The following is a 20,465-nucleotide window of genomic DNA, read 5'->3' on the forward strand; positions in this document are numbered from 1 at the left end:
ATTGCAAGTTTATTATTCATATTGTTGGTACGTGACATCATGAAATGATGACAAATGATACAATCTACCCAAATATTGTATTTATCAAATAATATAATACAATGCAATATAATATAATACGATACATTATAAAACGACATGTAACAACCATCTAAACAAGTTGTTAATACTGTTGGGAAGCGTGTCAGGCTAATAGAAGGGGAAAAATATTTAAAAGAGAAAAGCAATAAATTGCACAAGACAAAATTTACGTGGTTTGATAATTTTTACCTACTCCACGATCACACAAATAATATCTTTTTATTAATTGAAGAGAAAGAAGAAGTTGTGAGGATGATCTGCAAATGAAAAGGTAGATACCCATTTTATAGGCATCTGAATGCCCTGCTGGAGTAATCACTTACGTCATAAGAAAAAGATTCAAAGATGAATTCTTCCGCCTAACATTCTGCTTCATACTACTTTTTCTCCTTTGGAGACAAACATATAATTTGATTTTTCTCTTTGTCTGTTTTACTTATTTTGTCTTCTTCTTTGACTTTTTTTTTTATATGTGCATGATTTTCTTTCCCATCAATCTCCCCCTAAAAACCATGTACATAAAAATAACTATTCTCTAATGTGACGCCTTCACATTATTAGTTTTCAAGGCCAACTGAGGCAGTGCACAACCTCAGTTTGTCAACACTGATAACTTTGGTTAACATATCTGACGGATTCTTCGATCCTGGTATCTTCTGTAGGAAAAGAGTACCTTCACTTATTAACTCTCGGATATAATGATACCTTAGCTGGATATGCTTCAATCTTGCATGAAACACTGAATTCTTGGCAAGATGAATCGCACTCTGAGCTATCACTGAAAAGCTCACAATTGTCCTGCTCTTTACCTAGCTTTTTAAGAAAATAATTGAGCCAAATCATCTCTTTTCCAACTTCTGAGATTGCTATGTACTATGCTTCGGTGGTAGATAGAGCAATATTTTTTTGAAGTATGGACATCTAACTAATAGCATTATCACCCAAGGTGAACATGTAGCATGTGGTACTTTTTCGACTATCCAGATCGCTGCCTAAATTTGCATCAGCAAAACCTTGTAAGATAATATTACTCTTTTTAAAACAAAGTTTCATACCTTAAGTGCCTTTTAGATATCGCAATATCTATTTTACACCTTCCCAATGCTTCTTTCCTGGATCTGACATGCATCTACTAACAACTCCAACTACATGAGATATGTCAGGTCTAGTGCAAACTATAACATACATCAAGCTTCCTACTGTTGAAGCATATGGAACTTTGGACATGTACTTCCTTTCTTCATCTGTCTTAGGTGATTGGTCCTTTGACAGATTAAGATGACTTTCGAGTAGAGTGCTTCTGGTCTTTGCATCATGAAGACCGAACATGCTTAGTACCTTCTGTATGTACTTTTCTTGAGACAACTAAAAGGGTTCCTTCAGACCAGTTTCTGCTAATCCTCATCCAAGCATTTACTTAGCTGGTCCTAAGTCTTTTATTTCAAACTCCTCCGCTAGTTGTTGCTTAACCATATTGATCTCATTTATGCTAGATCCTGCAATTAGCATATCATCAACGTACAACAGTAAAATGATATAAGATTTATCAATTTTTTTGATATAACAGCAATGGTCCATCTCACATCGTGTGAAACTATTGTTATGCATGAATCCATCAAATTTCTTTTACCATTGTCGGGAAGCTTGTTTCAAATCATACAAACTCTTATTCAACTTACACACAAGGCTTTCTTTACCGAAAACTTGCAAACCTTCAAGTTGCTTCATGTAGATGTCTATTTCAAGGTCACTATGCAAAAAAGCAGTTTTAACATCTAGCTTCTCCAAATGCAAATTTCCTGCAGCTACAATACTTAGCACCAACCTGATAGTAGTTAATTTGGCTACAGGAGAGAAGATCTCGGTGTAGTCAATTCCTTCATTCTGCTAATAGCATTTTACTACTAATTGTGCTTTGTATCTCTTCTTACCATCATGCTCTTCTTTGACCTTGTACACACACTTGTTCTGCAATATCTTCTTTTCTTTTGGTAACTCTTTAAATATCTATATTTTATTCTTTTGAAGAGAATTCATCTCTTCTTTCATGGCTAGCTTTCACTTATCAGAGTTTATCATATACACCACTTCAACAAACTGCTCTGGTTCTCCAGCATCAGTTAGAAGTAAATAGTGGAGAGAGAGACAGTTAGCCTATCTGGAGCATTTGTGACTCTTTTAGATCTTCTTAATATGGGTTCAAGAGTAACTGATCCCGAATTTGATTCAAGTCTTGGCTCCAGATCTGGTTCTCTATCTTATTTTATATCTGGTTTTGGTTCTGATTCTAATTTTGATCCAAATTCAATTTCTGGTTATGCATCTTCAATTTCAGAATCAGTTCTACTCCCTATAGCTACTTCATTTTCTGAGATTTCTTCCAACTTAACTGTTTCGGATGTCTGTCTACTAGTGCTGGTTGGTTCTACTCTAAGCTTGTCCTTGTACATCACATTTTCATTGAATGTAACGTTCTTGTGTCTTAAGATCTTTCTATTCTGATCATCCCAAAATTGATAACCAAAATTATCATCACCATAGCCAATAAAGAAATATTTTTTGGCTTTAGGATCAAGTATATCTCTATCATTGGAGTTACATGTACATAAGCAACACAACTAAAAAATTTCAGATGTGAGAGAGTTAACTCCTTTGTTGTCCATACCTCCCTAGGAATTTCCAAATTTAGTGGTACAGAGGGTCCCATGTTTATGAAGTAAGCTACCGTGTGAACAGCCTCGGCCCAAAAATACTTGGCAATCCAGAATGTATTCTCGTATTTCTGGCTCATTCATTCAGGGTTCTCTTCATCTTCTCAGTAACTCCATTTTGTTCCGATGTTCTAGGAACTGTCTTGATTATTCTGATCCCATTCTCAAAGCAGAACGCTTTGAACTCTTGACTATCATTCTCTCCTCCATTGTCAGACTTCAAACATTTTAACTTTAGGCTTGTCTAATTTTCAACTTCATCTTTCCATCTTTTATAAGTAACAAATACATCAGATTTATTTTTCAGAAAATAAACCCATACCTTTCTCGTGGAATCATCAATGAAGGTGACATAATAACGTGAGCCTCCTAGAGAAGTTACAGGAGTTGTTCCCCACACATCTGTATACACTAGTTCTTGCTTCTCTTTATTTAGCATCCTTCACGCCTTTGAGAAACTAACTCTCTTATATTTCCCGTAAATGCAATCTTCTCATAAACCTAATTCAACATGCTTGAGGTTTGGAAACTTTTCTTTGGATGCCAACAACTTCATTTCCCTTTCACTAATATGACCGAGCCTCTGGTGCCATAATGTTGTGTCACAACCATGGCTAACTAGTTCTATAGTATCTCTCTGTATTGCGGTTGCATATAGTGTTCCTTTCATGAAGCCTCATGCCACAACTAAATTTTATTTGATTATCTTCCATGATCTGTTACCGAATACTGTTGTGTAATCTTTACTGTCAATCTGATCCATGGATATCAGATTTTTCTTGTGGCCAGGAACATGTCAGAGATTTTGCAATTTTCATAACGTATCTTAAGTCTTTATATGGACTTCACCTTTCCCGACAATATCCAAGGGTTCGCCGTCTGCTAGATAAACCTTCCCAAATTTTCCAGCAACATATTTATGCAATAATTATTTACATGAGGTAGAGTGAAAGGATGCTCCGAGTCCAAAATCCAAGATTCGACTGGACTGTCTGCGCAACAAAGTAGTGCATTACCGACTTGTTCAGCAATTGCATTTGCTGAATTATCATCCTTGTATTGATCGTTCTTCTTTTTTGACTCCCTACACTAATGTTACGACCTAAACCGATGGGCCGCGATGGGCCCCGGTACCTTACTCAATCGAGAACCAATATAACGTATCTTTTCGTATCATACTATCATAGATAACTGAGTCGGAGAGGCTTCCGTGAGATAAGTAGAATATAACATGTAATACCAACTTATACATAAGATATTAAGACCAAAATAACCACTCGTACACTAAACATAGGCCGACAAGTCCATACAATCTTTTACGTATGTGACATCTGTCTACAAGCATCTAAGAATACATAATTGTCATAAAGGTCGGGACAGAGCCCCGCCATACCAAACAATACACGTTTAAATCATATGGACCAAACAAGCAACTCCGGAGCAAATGGAGCGCACCAACACCTTCCGCTGAGCTGATAGCCTACTTGGAGGACTCTTGACCTGTCTATCGGGACCTGCGGGCATGAAACGCAGCATCCTAGGCAAAAGGGACGTCAGTACAAATAATGTACTGGGTATGTAAGGAATAAAAATTAGTAAATAATAGACATGAGAGAAGCATGGAGTAAAAGACTCGACATGTAAGTCTGAATAACTCTATGAATCATTAATATTTACAATGCCATGTATATGCATATAAATGTCATACCATGCATAGGTATATGCGTACATAACATCATCAAGCCTCTGAGGGCATCCCATCATATCATCTCGGCCACTGTGGACAAATCATCAACGTATACCAGTTGATCAGGTGATGGTGCATATATAACGCCGTAATCTTTTCCCATATCTCATATACATATAATATACGCATATATAACGCCATCTGGTCATGGGTCAATGTACATGTATAAATGAATGAAATGCATATGAAATACGTCAATAAAATCTCTCGGAACTTCATAGGACCATTATGCCTTTGATTAATGTCATAAAATAAAATTATCAACTTACGTATTTTCTGAGACCCATGAACAGATGATAGAATAATAAGATACACGGGGAATTAAGAATATAGACACCCCTAGTATTTCTATGAATAGAGTCATTTATGAAAGTTGCGTATTTTGCTCGTTTCATTTGTATCATTTGGGTCATGCCAAAAGGAAAGAAGGGATAGCCTTAACATACTTGAGCCTATTCTCTTGACAATCCCTCTAACACCCGTCAATTACGAAAAAGACATGTAACGGCAAATCGAAGTAGAAAAAAAATCCGTATGATGTTCTTGAGAAAGATTATATCGGGCTCCGTTAGAATTGCAAATCCCGTTGCTATTACGTAGTATAACTTCGTATGAGTTTCTTGGCTGGAGATCCGTCACTTTGTAGATTAGATTAAGCACCTCTCTTTTGTGACGTAACTCACGTTACTAACAATTTTGTTTTGCTGAAGCAATGTACATTGCTATGGAGATCGTTACTTGGAGATGGGAGGAGGTGAACATCTCTATTTTGTGAATTTTTTATCATAATCTTACATATCTTTTGTTGGATTTAAGAAGCCTTTTATGGCTTAGCCAAGAGGCCCTCTAAAGGTACCACCTAGTAATTCAATTCAAGAGTCACTAATTTGAATAGTGGGCTGCCACGTTGGGCCTTTTAGGCCTTATCCCATAACCATAATTATTTATTAATCTTCTTGATTATCTTGTTAATCTCCCACTGACCGATAATTACCCAATTATCCACATAATTAAGAATTATCTCAAATTACTTAAAATACTACTCGCTTTTAACACACTTTATACACTTACTATCATGGTCATGTGGTACCTTGTAAGGCACTAGTCCATAAATACGGGGTATTATAGCTTGGACCGTATTTTATCTCAAAATGTCAAACTTTGACGAAATTCATTTTCTTCGATTTGCTTACCCTCTCACCTTCACGAATTTATTCATCACTTGTTTGAAATAGCATAATGCTTATAATCTCAAAATAATCTCATTCCCGAACTTACGTCGATTAACTTACGACGAAACTTTAACATACGAAAATGCGGGATGTAACATCTCATTTCCGAGCTTTCATTAATTTACTTATGGCGTACTTTCACGTTCGAAAATATGGGGTGTAACATCTAACTATTGTAGTGACCCTTTTTATCGCAATTCCAATAAGTAATGTCTTTGCGATTCTTGAATTTTCCTCTTCTCCCTGACTTTGATCTGCCACGATCATGACTTTGTCCTCTTTGGCTGCTTCTCCCCTGCTTTCGGTATTAAAAGTAGATCCTATGAAATTACTTGATTCTCTCTGGCAAATATCTTTGCTTAGAACCAAGTCTCTGGTATCATCCAATTTGAGTTTGGTACTTCCCGATGAACTACTAACTGCAGTTACTATTGCAGACCAACTCTCCGGCAGAGATGGTAGTAGAATCAACGCCCTAACTTCGTCATCAAATTTTATATTAATAGAACTTAACTGAGTTAATATTACATTTAAATTCATTGATATATTCCATAAAAGATCCACATTCTGTCATCTTCAAGTTGAGCAATCGATGCATCAAATAGACTTTATTTGAATCAGATGGCGTTTTGTACATATTTGATAACGCATTCATCAAGCCTGCAATAATCTTCTCGTTAATGATGTTGAATGTCACATTTCGTGTCAACGTCAAATGAATCACACCAAGAACTTGACAATCTAATATATCCCAATCCGCTTTGGCCATATTCTCTGGTTTTACCCCGATAAGAGGTAAGTGTAATTTTTTCTGGTATAAATAATCCTCTTTGCATTTTTTAGAATCCAAAATCTTTGCCATTGAACTTCTCAATCTTAACTTTCCCTTCTTCCGACACCATTTCTTCACATTTTTTTTATAATAACCGCGAATAGTACTTTGTGTAGGAAAAATGTCCCAACCGTATAAGGTAGACAACACTCATTATTGGTGAACAATACTATCACTATTAATGAATAATGCTTCCATATTATGAATAGTGTTAGTATTGATGATCAATAGTATCGCACTATTTTTGTGAATAGGACCTATACCAATATCGTACTTTTCTACAAAATTACATTGTTTGTGCTATGTTGGAAAGTGTGACAAGCTAATAGAAGGGGAAAATATTTAAAAGAGAAAATCAATAATTGCATAAGTCAGGATTTACGTGATTCGATAATTTTTGCCTACTCCACGGCCACACAAATAATATCTTTTTATTAATTGAAGAGAAAGAAGAAGTTGTGGGGATGATCTGCAAATGAAAAGGGAGATACCCCTTTTATAGTGAATGCCCTTACGTCGTAAGAAAAGAATTCTTTCGCCTAACATTCTGTTTCGTACTACTTTTTTTCCTTTGCAGCCAAACATATAATTTGTTTTTTCTCTTTGTCTATTTTATACTTCTTTTGTCTTCTTTCTTTGACTTTTATATTTGCGGTGTTTTCTTTCCCATTAAATACATATTTAAACTTTCATATAGCTAACCAACTGAGCTACTAAGTAGGCATTTGGACATAAGAATTGTGAAATTCTCGAAAAAAGTGAAATTATTTTGAAAATTATAATTGTGTTTGGACATGAATACAACTTGGAGTTATTTTTGAATTTTTGTAGTGATTTGAAGTGAAAAAAATTGAAAAACAGCTTATTGGAGTTTTTAAAATTTTCGAAAAAAATTCTAAAATTTAATTTTAAGTGAAATTTAAAATTTTTATAGTCAAACATTGATTATGTAGAAAAGTAAAAAAAATTCGAAAAAAGTAAATTTTTTTTGAGGGCCAAACGGGCCCTAAAATTTCCAAAAACTTTTTACTGCTACTAAGTACAGTAATAGTTTTCCCCTCCAAACTAAAAGAAAAAGAAAAAGTTACAAAAAGTACAAACGTAAGAAAAAGGAAAGGAAATTTCGTAACCCTTTGTAAAACCGGGTGAAAGTAATTGTTTCCCAACGTTCTTCATCATCATCGCAGAGTTAGTCAGTTAGTAGCAAATGGAGAAAGGGAAAAGCAACAACAAGAAAAACAAATCATCATCTTCAACTGCCATGACTGTCGACCAGTTCGTTTCCACCATGGCCCCTTTACTAGATTTGGAAAAGGTACTCACCTGCACCCTTTTTTCTCCAATTCCCCACGTTTTGGCCATTTTTGGGATTACAGTTTGATTTTTAATTAGAAATGTATATGAAAGAGGTGAATAATGTGTCTGTAGGAATTAGGATAATCTTTGTCATATTATCTATGCTTTAAGACCTTTTTGGGTGTCAAAAGGTCTGAATTTTGTCTATCAATGTATTTTGTTAATATACTTCAGTAAGCGCAAACACCTAAATTGGAGAGTTAATGTGGAATTTCATCTAAAATGTGGACCCCTAAAGTGGGAAATTTTTCCTATATGAGCTTTGGAAGCATAGCCCGTCCCTACTCGGTATGAAAGATAAGGGTTGTGTTAGGTTGACAGTCATCTTAAAAACAGTCAGATTAATCTTCTCAATACTTAAATAAGTTGGGACGTCATTGACGGGCTTGAATTGAGAGGAATGCGTACAAAGTATTCATATAGCAGACCCCAACTTATTTAGAATTGGGATGTGGTTGTTTAGTTGGTTGGACACCTAAAGTCGGACAGAGGAAGTAGTTGTTATAGCTAGAAATGTTGTTCTTTATTTTTTCCACAAATATGCTGATATTGTGATGTGTTACCTGAATGATCTGTTAAGGAAGCTGAAATATCACTTTCCATGAGCTCAGCTGAGACGAGGAGTTTGGATTCTGCTCAGAAGAAGGGTTCCACTATTCTGAATTTGAAGTGTGCTGATATCCAGGTAGTATTTTTTCCCCTGCTTCTTGATTATGCTATTTTGGATACATTAAGTTGGATTAAGCACGGTCTTTTCACTAGTTTTGCATTTTATGGACAGACAGGGTTAATGGGCAAGACGCTGATGGAGCTTCAATCAAACAAAGGGGATATTCTTCCGCCTCACAAGGTGAATTGCGATGTGATTAAGAGGATTTCTCTATAATGCTTTCAAGATCTAGGCATTTTATTGCAAGTATAAAAGATATGTTCTTTGTCAGAGATCAATGCTGTCAAAAGGCGAAAAGCGTAAAAATGTAGTAACTGTCTGCTGGGCATCAAGTGCAAAGCAAAATTAAAGCACTCGTTTCAGTGAAGAAAAAGCAGATGAAAAAAATATAAAAATATTTATTTGTAACAAAGATTAGTAAATTATTATTTTCTTTTGAAAAGGTGAAGGTAATTATAATCACATAGAACAATTGCAGGACCAACGAATGAAATATATGAAGTAAAAACCTTTTCAATCAAATTCAAAACCATTTTTAAAATTGCAAATGAATGAAATATATGAAGTTAAAACCATTTTAAATATTTAACTCAAATGCATAGATGTATTTTTTAATTTCTAATTCAGTTGCGAGTTTTTCAAACTAACTTTTCGTTTTCTATTCATAATTTATAATGTTTTATTAACAGTAAATATATCGCTTTTCCAGCTATATTATCATTTAGTGCTGCCATCGTTAACACAAAGTCTGTGGCTGTTGAGTTGCATGTCTTGAAATCTTGGTGCCTGCACTAAAATGCCGCCTAAAAGAACCGAAGCGTACAGCCTGCACTAAACTTAGCTTCAGAAGCTTGCCTCTACCGGTCTACCAGAGATTGATGAGACCAAATATTCAGAACCCTTCGTAACAGTTACTAATTGATCCTTGTCGTAACTAGGCCACTTACTGTGTTTGAGTTTTGATGATATCAGATTTTACTCTTTTGAACTAAAGCTTTAAGCTCCCCTTTCCCCTTCAGTTTCTTTTAATCTGCAGTCACTATTTTTTCTGAAGATACTTCCTTCTCTTGCAGTTTGGCACTCATGACGTTGTTGTTCTGAAACCAAACAAAGCTGATTTAGGCTCCCCTGCACTTGGACAGGGGGTTGTCTACAGGCTAAAGGTAATATAGCTGTAAAGCATTTACTTGATATACAAAGTGGAGAGAGAACCATCCAGTGTTTTTAAGAGCGAGAAGCGCAAAAAAGCGACAAGGGCTCGCCTCGCTTCAAAAGCGAAGTGCACGTTTTATTAAAGTGAAGCGCAATTCTTAAAAAATATAATGTAAACCTTGCAAAGACACAATATAAAATTATAAATAATCAAAAAGTTCAATTTAAAAACTTAAAAGTAGGTACTAGGTACCACCAAATCCTCCACAAACCATAGGACAAGCAAAATCAAAGCTACTAAATTACTAGAATCAACATCTTATTCTTCTATTCTTCTTGTTCTTCTTCAAGATTGTCAAAATCTTGAATTCCTCTATTATCTTCATATTGCTCGTCGTCATCTTCTTCCCCCTCCTCTTCCTCTTCATGATCACTTTCATCTTCATCAATTAGGGATAGGGATCGACTTGTAGTAGTCACACTTTTTCCCTTCCTATCGAGCTTGAACTTGAAGTATTCCCCCTTAAACCATAAGGATTCTCTCCAACTCCACTAGCAATCGCAACATCACCCCAAGTGAAATTAGAGTCGCCTTCAAATACTTCTTCATCTTCACAATTTTCGGGGACTCCGGTTAGCCACTCATTAGCCTCATCAATATTGTCCAAAAGAATTGGATCAATTAGATTGCGGTGGTTGTAGCGACGCCTCAATGCTCTATTGTATTTTATGAACACTAGATTATGGAGGCGCTTCAAGGTTAGTCGATTCCTCTTCTTTGTATGAATCTGCAAACAAGATGTGTCAACTAATTAGTAGGAGTTGGGAGAATTGAGATATAATTTACTTTATCTCTTTTTTTTTGATAAGGTAAATTGTATAATTTACTTTATCTCAAAACACGAAATAATTCTTTTTATTTCTCACGTGTTCAAAAACGCTCCAATTCCTTTCACATCCGGATGAGCTACAAGTTAAATTTAGAACTCTGATGGCGAAAGTCTGTAAATCCGGAGTCTCTACACCATATTGGTCCCACCACTCAACTATAGAAGTGAAAAAGAATATTCAAGAGTTAATAAGTATAAAAAATACATTAAAGTTAGAGCTATAAAATATAGAAGCACTTGGTCACCTGGCGACTTCGTCTTTCTTTGTTTAATAGCAAGTCAGAGCTTAAAAAGTCCCTCAGCTGCCTTGTAAATAGCAAGCTGATCTACTATCTTTTCTTGCAAGTTTTCATCTGGGGTCAACTTGATAACAACCTCATGGAATCCTGTCCACACTTCTAACCAATGAATTATTCTCATGCTGATCATAAAAGAGTGACGGGTTCAGAATAAGTCCAGCTGCATGCAACGGTCTATGAAGTTGCTCGCTCCATCTTGCATCAATGATCTGAAAGACCTTTGCATATTTCTGCTCATCAGTGAATGATGCTTGAATAGCCTCATTGGCCCTATCCATAACTTCATAGAGGTAGCCCATTGGTGGTTTTTGCTCTCCATCCACCAAACTGAGTACTTTAACCAAAGGGCCACCAATTTTAAGAGCATGAAGGACATTATTCCAAAAAGAATAAGAAAGAATAATGTGTGCAACATCTTTCCCCGCACTTTCCTTTGCAAATTTACTCTTGCTCCATTCCTCTGAAGTGAACAACTTTCTCAAATTGGCTTTTTGTAAGTGGATACTATGCAAAGTCAAGAAAGCAGTGGCGAACCTTGTCTTGCCCGGTTTCACCAAATTTTTTTGTCTGGTGAATCTTCTCATCATATTCAATAACAAGGGCCGCTGAGAAATATAAGAATGTACCCTAACGCCCTGGCCAAAAACTGTAGAGAAGAGTTTTTCCTTGAAAATGTCCCCGAATATTAAGTTGATACAATGAGCTGCACATGGAGTCCAATAGACATTCTTGTACGCTCCTTCCACCATGCCACCCGCTTTCATATTTTCACTCGCATTATCAGTGACCACTTGAACAATTTTTCTTGGGCCAATCTTTTCAATGGTGTTCTGAAATAAGGTGAACATTTTGATGTGGTCAGTGGATGAGTCGCTAGCATCAATGGACTCAAGAAACAAACTTCCCTTGGGAGAATTCACTAACACATTAATAATCATTTTCCCAGTTCTTGCCGTCCACTTATCCATCATAATGGAGCAGCCGTACTTGTTCCACGCAACTTTATGTTCCTTCACAATTTTATTAGTCTCCTCCACTTCATTATTTAGATAAGGACCTCTGATTTCATGATAAGTGGGAGGCTTCATTCCAGGTCCGTATTGACCAACGGCCTCAATAAAGTCTCCAAAAGTGTCAGTATAGTTGACACAATTGAAGGGGAGCCCAACATCATAGACCCATCGTGCAAAAGCTCTAACTGCATGATCCCTCAAAATGTCCTTAGCATTTTTTTGTACATCTTTTTCACCGCTCTTTCCTTCCGGCTTCTTTGGGAAATAGCAATCTATAGGACCTTTAGTCCTACTCGTACCCGTCGATCCATGGCTTGAAGAGATTGCATCTCTTCCCCGTTTTGTTGGAAGTGACAATTCTTCAATATCATCATCATCATCATCATCATCATCAAGATTGGTCACCAATGGTTGATGACTCATTTGATTTTTTTGCTCCTTCTTCTTCTCAACAAAATTCTTTATTTCATCCCTCACCTCCGGTGGGCATTTCGGACAACTTGTGACGTTTCTATCGCCACCAATAAGATAGAATTTAAAGCGATAAATTCCACCCGTTGTAATCTTGTTACAAAACTTGCATACAACATTTGTATTCTTCTCATTAACTCTATCGCCATATCGCCAAGTCGGGTCTTTCTCTTTCGATCTTTGAGACATTTTGAAATCCCTATTAAGATATAAGAAAATACATAATCAAATAAACTGAAAATACATATCATATATATAATAATTAATTTTATAAACCGAAATACACATTAAAAAAATCAAATAAACTAAAATATAACATATATATATATATATAATAATTAATTTTCTAAAATGAAATACATATAAAATTAATCAAATAAACTGAAAATATAACATATATATAATAATTAATTTTATATACTGAAATATACATTAAAAAAATCAAATAAACTGAAAAATATAACATATATAAATAATAATTAATTTTATAAACTAAAATACATATTAAAATTAATAAATAAAAAGAATAAAAGGGGAAAAAAACAGAATCTGGACGGGTTAGAGATAAAAGGAAGAAGAAGAAGACGCTGAAGTCTGAACAGTGTGCAAACTGGACTGTTCAGAGATAAACGAAGAAGAAAGAAGGAAAAAGAAAGAAAGAAAAGCAGAATCTGGACGGGAACAAGAAGAAGAAAGAAAGAAAGAAAGAAAAAACAGTGAAGAAGAAAGGAGAAGAAGAAAATTACCTGGACTGGTCAGCAATGTCGATGAAGTTGAACCCTAGGCTTTGGTCGACGTCGATCGAAGAAGAGAGAAGAAGAAATGGTCAATTTTTGTCGATTTAGGGGTATGTTTTGTATAATAAAAAAACAGACCCAAAGTTTTTTTTTTATTTAAAAAAGGTCTCTCTGCGCTTTTTTAATAGACTTCATCGCTTCATCGCTTTCCTCGCTTCGTCGATTCCTCCATTGAAGCGTGCGCTTCCCTTGGTCGAGTCGCCTCAGGCAGCTAGAAGCGACACTGGGTCGCTTCGCGCTTAAAGCGACGAAGCGATCGCTTTTCTAAACACTGGAACCAACAATTGAAAAAGAAACGATGTGAAGTGAATATTATGTTGATTGAAATGGTCATAAAAAAAATGTTTTGTCGATTGAGACCAAAATGCAGTTCTTTTTTTTAATTTTCTATTATTTAATATTTGTATGGAGTGTAGGTTATTAATAATGTTTTTAGGTTGGATCTTTAAAAGTTTGTTTTCTCATGGAGCAGGACTCATCTATTACTGTTGCTTTTGATGATGTCCCAGAAGAGGGTCTGAATAATCCTTTACGCCTTGAGAAGTTGGCAAATGAGGTACATGATTCTTGATCTGGAAAAGGTGATGTTTTTTGCCTACATCTAATTGAGATGAATGAGTACCAACACGGTCTTGATGTAACAAATAAAAGCATATAAGCCCTGTTTCCCATGTAGTTGATTGATACATAGGATACAATTTTATCTGACTTGAGGTTTTAAGGATCGCCTATTTATTAAGCAATAATGTTTGACTTGAATACTTTTAAGGTAGTTCCTTCCCTAAGTCACAAGGCGGATTTTTGCTATACCTTTCCGAAGGTATCAAAGTTAGTAGTTCTATGCATGCTATGTTGTAATTTTGATTGTTTGAAGTTCAGGAAAATTCGCGCTCTAGAAATTCTCTAAGTTGTACTAGTGGAGAAAAATTATGTATGAACTTCTGAAGTTTGAAGAGTCTTTCTATTGGAGTTGCTTTTGTAGGTGACCTACCGTCGGATGAAGGACACATTGATACAACTGAGTAAAGGTGTGCTGAAGGGCCCTGCCTCTGACTTAGTTCCTGTTCTTTTCGGGGAGAGACCACCAACAATGTCTAAGAAGGATGTCAATTTCACTCCTTTTAATCGCAACCTTGATCACTCTCAGGTTGTGGAGGCATCAATCGTTTTAATTATTTTTTCTTAAACATGCCCCTGTTCCTACTTCATCATTTTCTCTCCTTCTGTCTTTTACGTGTTCTACTGGTGCATTCCTAAAAACTAGTATTTGGATTAGTCCCTTTTTTTTTGGCAGAGAGGCATAAAGAACCTTGCTTGGTATATTTGACCATGTGTATACCATCTTGACTTGTACCAGTCTTTAGAGAAGCCTCGACAAAATTGCAAGTATAAATAATTAATGCATAAAGTTTAATTATAGATACCAAAGATTTGTTGTTACTATCCTAAATCTGTACCATAGAGATGATTTAAGTTGAAAGAAATTGTAATACTTGCGCTTTGAGAAATCTGTAGGAGCAGGCAGGGATGTCCATGTTAAATGCCTAACCTTTGCTTACTGAAAGCTACATAGTGTTAGCTTCTAGCTTCTGGCAAATGGATGTCCAAATGGCTTGTTTTTCTGCAATTTTCCATTTGTTCTATGACTGCTTGTCAAATGTTTGCCAGCCTCTTAAATCAGTTCCACTCTTGGCACCTGGATGTTAAAACTATTGAGTTGCACATATTTTCAGCCATCAACACCATTAATACACGTTTAGCCTATGTTGCGAGGACTCTCTAAAATGCTACCGCACCTGTGTCAGGTCCTCCAAAAATACACTACTTTTGCAGGATCCGACACGCATCCGGCGACATTTTCGGAGAGTCCGAGCAACATAGCTTGTAGCAATTGCGTTCTCATAAAATGATCCATATTGGAGAAGAATTTTCATCTTAAAAATTTGACGATAGGGCTACAAGGATGAAAAAGTACATTTCATATAAAAAAAAGAAAAGAAATGAAAAAGTGAATGATTTGAGTGAATCACTCCAATTGGCTCATCTTTATTTTCAGGTTTCATCTTATATTACAAAACTTTGGGAAATCCGCTTCTAGTATTTCCCTTTTTATGTCTGATTTCAGAATACAACGGAAACAAAGGATCCATATAGGAAATATCAACTAACTAGCTTTAATACTTAGTTGTTTTTTATCAACCTCAACTAGTTTTGGATTGAGGGTAGTTGATTGGTTGATTGACTTTAAACAAAGCAGATACTTAGGGTACATTGCCTTGCATATTACCTTGGTGTTCTTGTATTTAATATGGAGTAATGGGCACTAAGCAGTATCGATGATTGCTGATCTGTATGCTGGCTGCTATAAACTGATACCTTGTCCTTAATCTTTGAAGAAAGATGCCATCTCAAAGGCGCTTTCATCCAAGAACGTATTTTTGCTGCATGGGCCTCCTGGAACTGGGAAGACAACTACTGTTGTTGAGATTATTTTGCAGGAAGCGAAACGTGGTTCAAAGATCCTTGCTTGTGCTGCTTCAAATATTGCTGTTGATAACATTGTTGAGAGACTTGTTCCACACAGGTAAAGATATGTCTTGGCCTCTTGGGTGATTGACTTCTAGTTGATACCTTTCTCCTCAGGGTGAAACTTTGATGTCTGTATTGAAATGAGCTTTTTCAGTGTAATTTTTTCTATCTTTTTTTCGATAACCGCCTAAAGTTCCAATAAGACAGGTGAAAATAATTTCCACTATCTCAAATACTACAACTTAAAATGGTCAGAAGTGTGGTTTACCTTTCAGAACTTAGGTTTAATTTAAATGGTGCCACTATTATGTCCCTCTGACCGGAACATTTGGTCTGCTCTTGGATGAGTTTGTAATTTAGGTGTTGGTCTGACTTGCAGTCTGTTTTCCTGCCCACCTGTATTATTTGCTTCTATTTAAGATAATGTGTAAACTGTAAGTTTGATGATGCAACTCGTACTAGTAGACACATGATTATATCATCTTTTCTGCAGGGACTTCATGCCCTAGCTCTGAGCTACACAAAATGATTATTTTTAGTTATCAGATTTTGTGATGTTATTTGAATTGTTAATGGGTTTATTCTGTCCATGTTTTGCAGAGTGAAGTTGGTGAGATTGGGACATCCGGCACGTATGCTCCCACAAGTATTGGATAGCGCTCTTGATGCCCAGGTGATATTCCTTTTCATTTGGCAAGAATCTCGAATCATAGAATGTTATTGGGTCGCGCTGTTTTCTTGTATGGTGTCTGTTTCTTTTAGTACATAGGAGCATAATTACACCTTCTTGCTTTCTAAGTGCACTCTACTTAAAAATAGACTAGAGCACACTAGTTTCTTATAACCTTTGTTTGTTGTGAAGGATTCCTGGGGATAGGGCGGGCCAGCATTCATACTCTGCTTTCCCCGCCTTTCTTACTCGATTTTTTGATCTGGGTTGAACTATATTGATTCGCAATAAGTTGCCTTTTTTTCCCATGCACTTTTTGTTGATTAAAGTTCTTTTTTAATGGCCGAGGGCTACATTTTGTAATTTCTTCTTTCTCTATAGGTTCTCCGTGGTGATAATAGTGCTCTTGCAAATGACATCCGCAAGGAGATGAAGGTATGATATACTCAATTGTTGTCAATTATTCTTTAGCTTGTCCAGGATTCAGAGGAAGTTAACTCTCAGTATAAGGATTTCTTTTTGGAAGTTTGAATTATCAAGATAGGTCTAAGATATTCTTTTTCCTATTCTGCAGTTCATTAAGGCCTGACATTTTTGTGTACACTTTGATAATTCTCTGTTCAACTATTGCCTTGTCCCATTTGTTTCATGATGGATTCTGCAGACATTGAATGGAAAGTTATTAAAAGCTAAAGATAGAAATGCAAAGAGGGATATCAGGAGGGAGCTCAAGTCTCTTTCCAAAGAAGAGCGTAAAAGGCAGCAGCTAGCAGTAACAGATGTTCTTAAGAATGCAGATGTAGTCCTGACAACATTGACTGGGGCATTGTCAAAGAAGTTGGACGGCATGTCATTTGATTTGGTTATTATTGATGAAGCTGCTCAGGCATTGGAAATAGCATGCTGGATTGCTTTATTGAAGGTGAAAATGCTATCAATGATGCCTAAATATCCGTTCTATGGATCAGTTTTTGCTAGATTCTTTTTGATGTTAAGAAACTGTCAATCAGTTCTTTAGGTAACTCCTGCTAGACTACTGATTAATATAACATCAACTTTCTCTATATGAATGGATGTAGGAGAGTGAGAACTGGGTTGTAAGTTCTCTTACACAATATAAGTAGTCAATTCATGTAATTAGCTGAGTTAGCAGACTGGCGTCTGAGTTTTGGATGACAAATTTGCTGGTTTTCCCAAAGGAAAAAAATGAAAACTGAAAGATCTTCTGCTAAGTTTTTGAACCTACCTGTCCATTTTCTGGAATGTGACATACGAGAGCTATACATTCCAACTCAGCCTGCATAACTGGAAGGACCTTTTGTGTTGCCAGAGGTATTTAAAAAAATCTCATAGTAATGAAGTGGGGTTTTCCTGGTGGGGCCAGACCTTGCCTCTTGCCATGGACGAGTAATTGGGTCATCTGTGTTGTGCTCAAGACTCATTACTTTAAGATATTAAATTAATTGGACAAACCTTATGTGAGATAGTCATTAACATCCTTGTGGAATGAAGTTTCAAGTCAAAGATGAATCTTTACTTCAGCCTTGTATATCGAGTGCCAGCACTTTTGCAGTGGTTTGCTTCCTTCGTCACGGTGTAATTAGCTATGTCTTGTGAATTAAGATTTTTTCTTGTAGAAACAGCTTTATTGGTTGGAAGTCACTTTTAAACTTTTTATGTTATGGTCTTCCTGTCCCATTCACTTCTCTCTATTTTTTGGAGGAGGAGGTTTAGGTGCGTGGATTCTTTAACAAATCAAGAGAAAATGATAAAGAAGCTAATCAGAAGTAGCTTAACTGGCTAGTCTAAAGCCCTTATGGGTTAACTTCTCCTGATAATATTGTTATTCAATATTTTGCGTTTCTCCCATATGTTGGTGGCTGGGTTATTGTGATTCAAGTTTCTAATCAACGTAGCAGTTACTTGTGCTTTTACTATTCCATATTTCTGAAAACTCTGTGCAAAAGCGACAAGATTCATGGGGCTTGAAGCGAAAGTGAAAAGTGAAGCACACTCTTCTTTGAAATGAAACGAAGAATGTACGTGAAATAAAAAATATCAAACTTATATGAATTTAGTTCTATAATACTATAGTTGCAATTAAAATAATTAATTGCAACATCAGATATAATAATTCCGATATTAATCCAACTGCTCAAAGCTGAGACTGAAAGAACTTTCCGTTTTTTCGTTTGATCACCTCGCGCGTCATTGTTTGAAGTGCACATTTCTGAAGCACGTGGCTTCATCCATGAAGCAACCGCTTGCTTTGCATAGCTTCATCACTTTAAGCAATAAAGCAACGGCTTTTAATAACACTGAAAACGAAATAGAAGAAGTGAAAAACAGATGAAAAAGGGATCATATTTAGTTATCAATTCTTGTAAGCTAATGATGTGGTTCCTTGCTTACAGGGATCAAGGTGTATATTGGCTGGAGATCATCTCCAGCTTCCGCCAACCATTCAAAGTGTAGAAGCTGAGAAGAAAGGACTGGGAAAGACACTTTTTGAACGTTTAGCAGATTTGTACGGAGATGAAATCACATCTATGCTCACTGTTCAGTACCGCATGCATAAACTGATTATGAACTGGTCATCTGGAGAGCTGTATGATAATAAGGTGCTCGGTCATTTTTAACTGTTGGTTGAATATAAAAATGTTTTCCGTCATTATTAATTTTCTACAACACTCTAATATAACAATATCAATGAAACGTATTGACATCTATTTTATCCAAACTTTTCTGCTGCATTTATGATTGTAGATTGAAGCCCATTCAAGTGTTGCCAGTCATATGTTATATCACCTTGAGGATGTGAAGAAAACACCTTCCACAGAATCAACCCTTCTGCTCATAGACATAGCTGGGTACTGGCTCTTCTCTCATTTCTTGGGGTTATTCTTCTCTCCCATTTCAAATAGGGAAGTTCTAAAGTTGAAAGTCGAGGTGGTCTGGTACCAGAACGAGAACCTGTGTACATGTAGAAAATCTACCTGTAACTTCTATGCTCAGGTCTTCACACTATATATTTCAGGTGTGACATGGAAGAAAAAAAGGATGAGGAAGATAGCACATTGAATGAAGGTGAAGCTGAGGTTGCCATTGCCCATGCAAAGAGACTAGTCGAAAGCGGAGTCCGAGCTTCTGATATTGGACTAATCACTCCTTATGCAGCACAGGTAAGTGTGATTAATAATAAAAAGACCAAGCTGGTTTCAAGTTTGAGTTATACTAAAAATGTGTGCAGGTCGTTTTCTTGAAAAAGCTCAAAAGCAATGAAGAAAAATTAAAAGAAATGGAGATCTCGACTGTTGATGGTTTCCAGGGTCGAGAAAAAGAAGCCATTATCATTTCTATGGTCTGATCAAACTCAAAGAAAGAGGTACTCTTCACAATTGTAGGAACTCTCATGTATAGCTAAACTGCTCATTTTGAGTAACAACATGGTGAATCTAATATGAAAACATTTCCTGACTAGGTGGGATTTCTTAGTGACAGAAGGAGAATGAATGTTGCTGTGACACGAGCAAGGAGACAGTGCTGTCTTGTATGTGATACTGAGACAGTCAGTGGTGATAAATTCTTGAAGAGGTTGATTGAGTACTTTGAGGAGCATGGTGAATATTTGAGTGCTTCGGAGTATGGAAATGAATAGTGTTCTGTAGTTAGAATCATTATTATTAGTTGCCTCTTTTCAGTGCTGCAAACAGTCAAAAGAGAGCTCCAGAAACCTTGCTGCTTATAATTTGTAGTTGTAGGTTATAATCCGGGAGCAGGCAATGGGACATGAAATGTCTAAATCACCTTTCTTGTATGCTCTGTTGGCTATGTAGGTTGAATGCAGTATCATGGTTGAAATCTCATTTTTTATGTGAGTCAAATATTGACTTGATATTGTACATTCACTGATATAACTTTATTGTCGGAGAAAAGTGATGAGCAGTTTTGAGTGTTATAATCTTTGGAAATAATAAGGGGCATGTCAATGCATTCGTGAAGAAGCTAACTTGAA

General features: G+C 36.1%; 1 protein-coding gene across 2 annotated transcripts; it reads left to right on the forward strand.

Moving 5' to 3' along the window:
- The first annotated feature begins 7,697 nt into the window (after window positions 1-7,697).
- Window positions 7,698-20,408, forward strand: LOC107792306 (uncharacterized). 2 transcript variants are annotated; one of them, XM_075252477.1, is made up of 15 exons: window positions 7,698-7,918; window positions 8,540-8,644; window positions 8,741-8,809; window positions 9,703-9,792; window positions 13,724-13,807; window positions 14,234-14,398; window positions 15,648-15,835; window positions 16,381-16,453; window positions 16,832-16,885; window positions 17,115-17,372; window positions 18,865-19,071; window positions 19,217-19,320; window positions 19,488-19,632; window positions 19,701-19,835; window positions 19,932-20,408. In XM_075252477.1, exons 1-14 carry the CDS (start codon window positions 7,811-7,813, stop codon window positions 19,815-19,817), a joined length of 1,767 nt encoding a protein of 588 aa, XP_075108578.1. In that variant the 5' UTR covers window positions 7,698-7,810; the 3' UTR covers window positions 19,818-19,835; window positions 19,932-20,408. The 2 variants fall into 2 exon arrangements, with proteins under 2 accessions (XP_075108578.1, XP_075108579.1); XM_075252478.1 differs by having other exon boundaries at window positions 7,750-7,918; window positions 8,745-8,809.
- The last annotated feature ends 57 nt before the right edge of the window (window positions 20,409-20,465 follow it).

The sequence above is a fragment of the Nicotiana tabacum genome, chromosome 4 (genome assembly GCF_000715075.1).
Source record: "Nicotiana tabacum cultivar K326 chromosome 4, ASM71507v2, whole genome shotgun sequence".
NCBI lineage: Eukaryota > Viridiplantae > Streptophyta > Magnoliopsida > Solanales > Solanaceae > Nicotiana > Nicotiana tabacum.

Coding starts and splice junctions, on each gene's coding strand:
- LOC107792306 (XM_075252477.1), top strand. CDS start 7,811: ATGGAGAAAGGGAAAAGCAACAACAAGAAAAACAAATCATCATCTTCA. Junction 7,919..8,539: donor CTTTACTAGATTTGGAAAAG/GTACTCACCTGC, acceptor TGATCTGTTAAG/GAAGCTGAAATATCACTTTC. Junction 13,808..14,233: donor TTGAGAAGTTGGCAAATGAG/GTACATGATTCT, acceptor TTGCTTTTGTAG/GTGACCTACCGTCGGATGAA.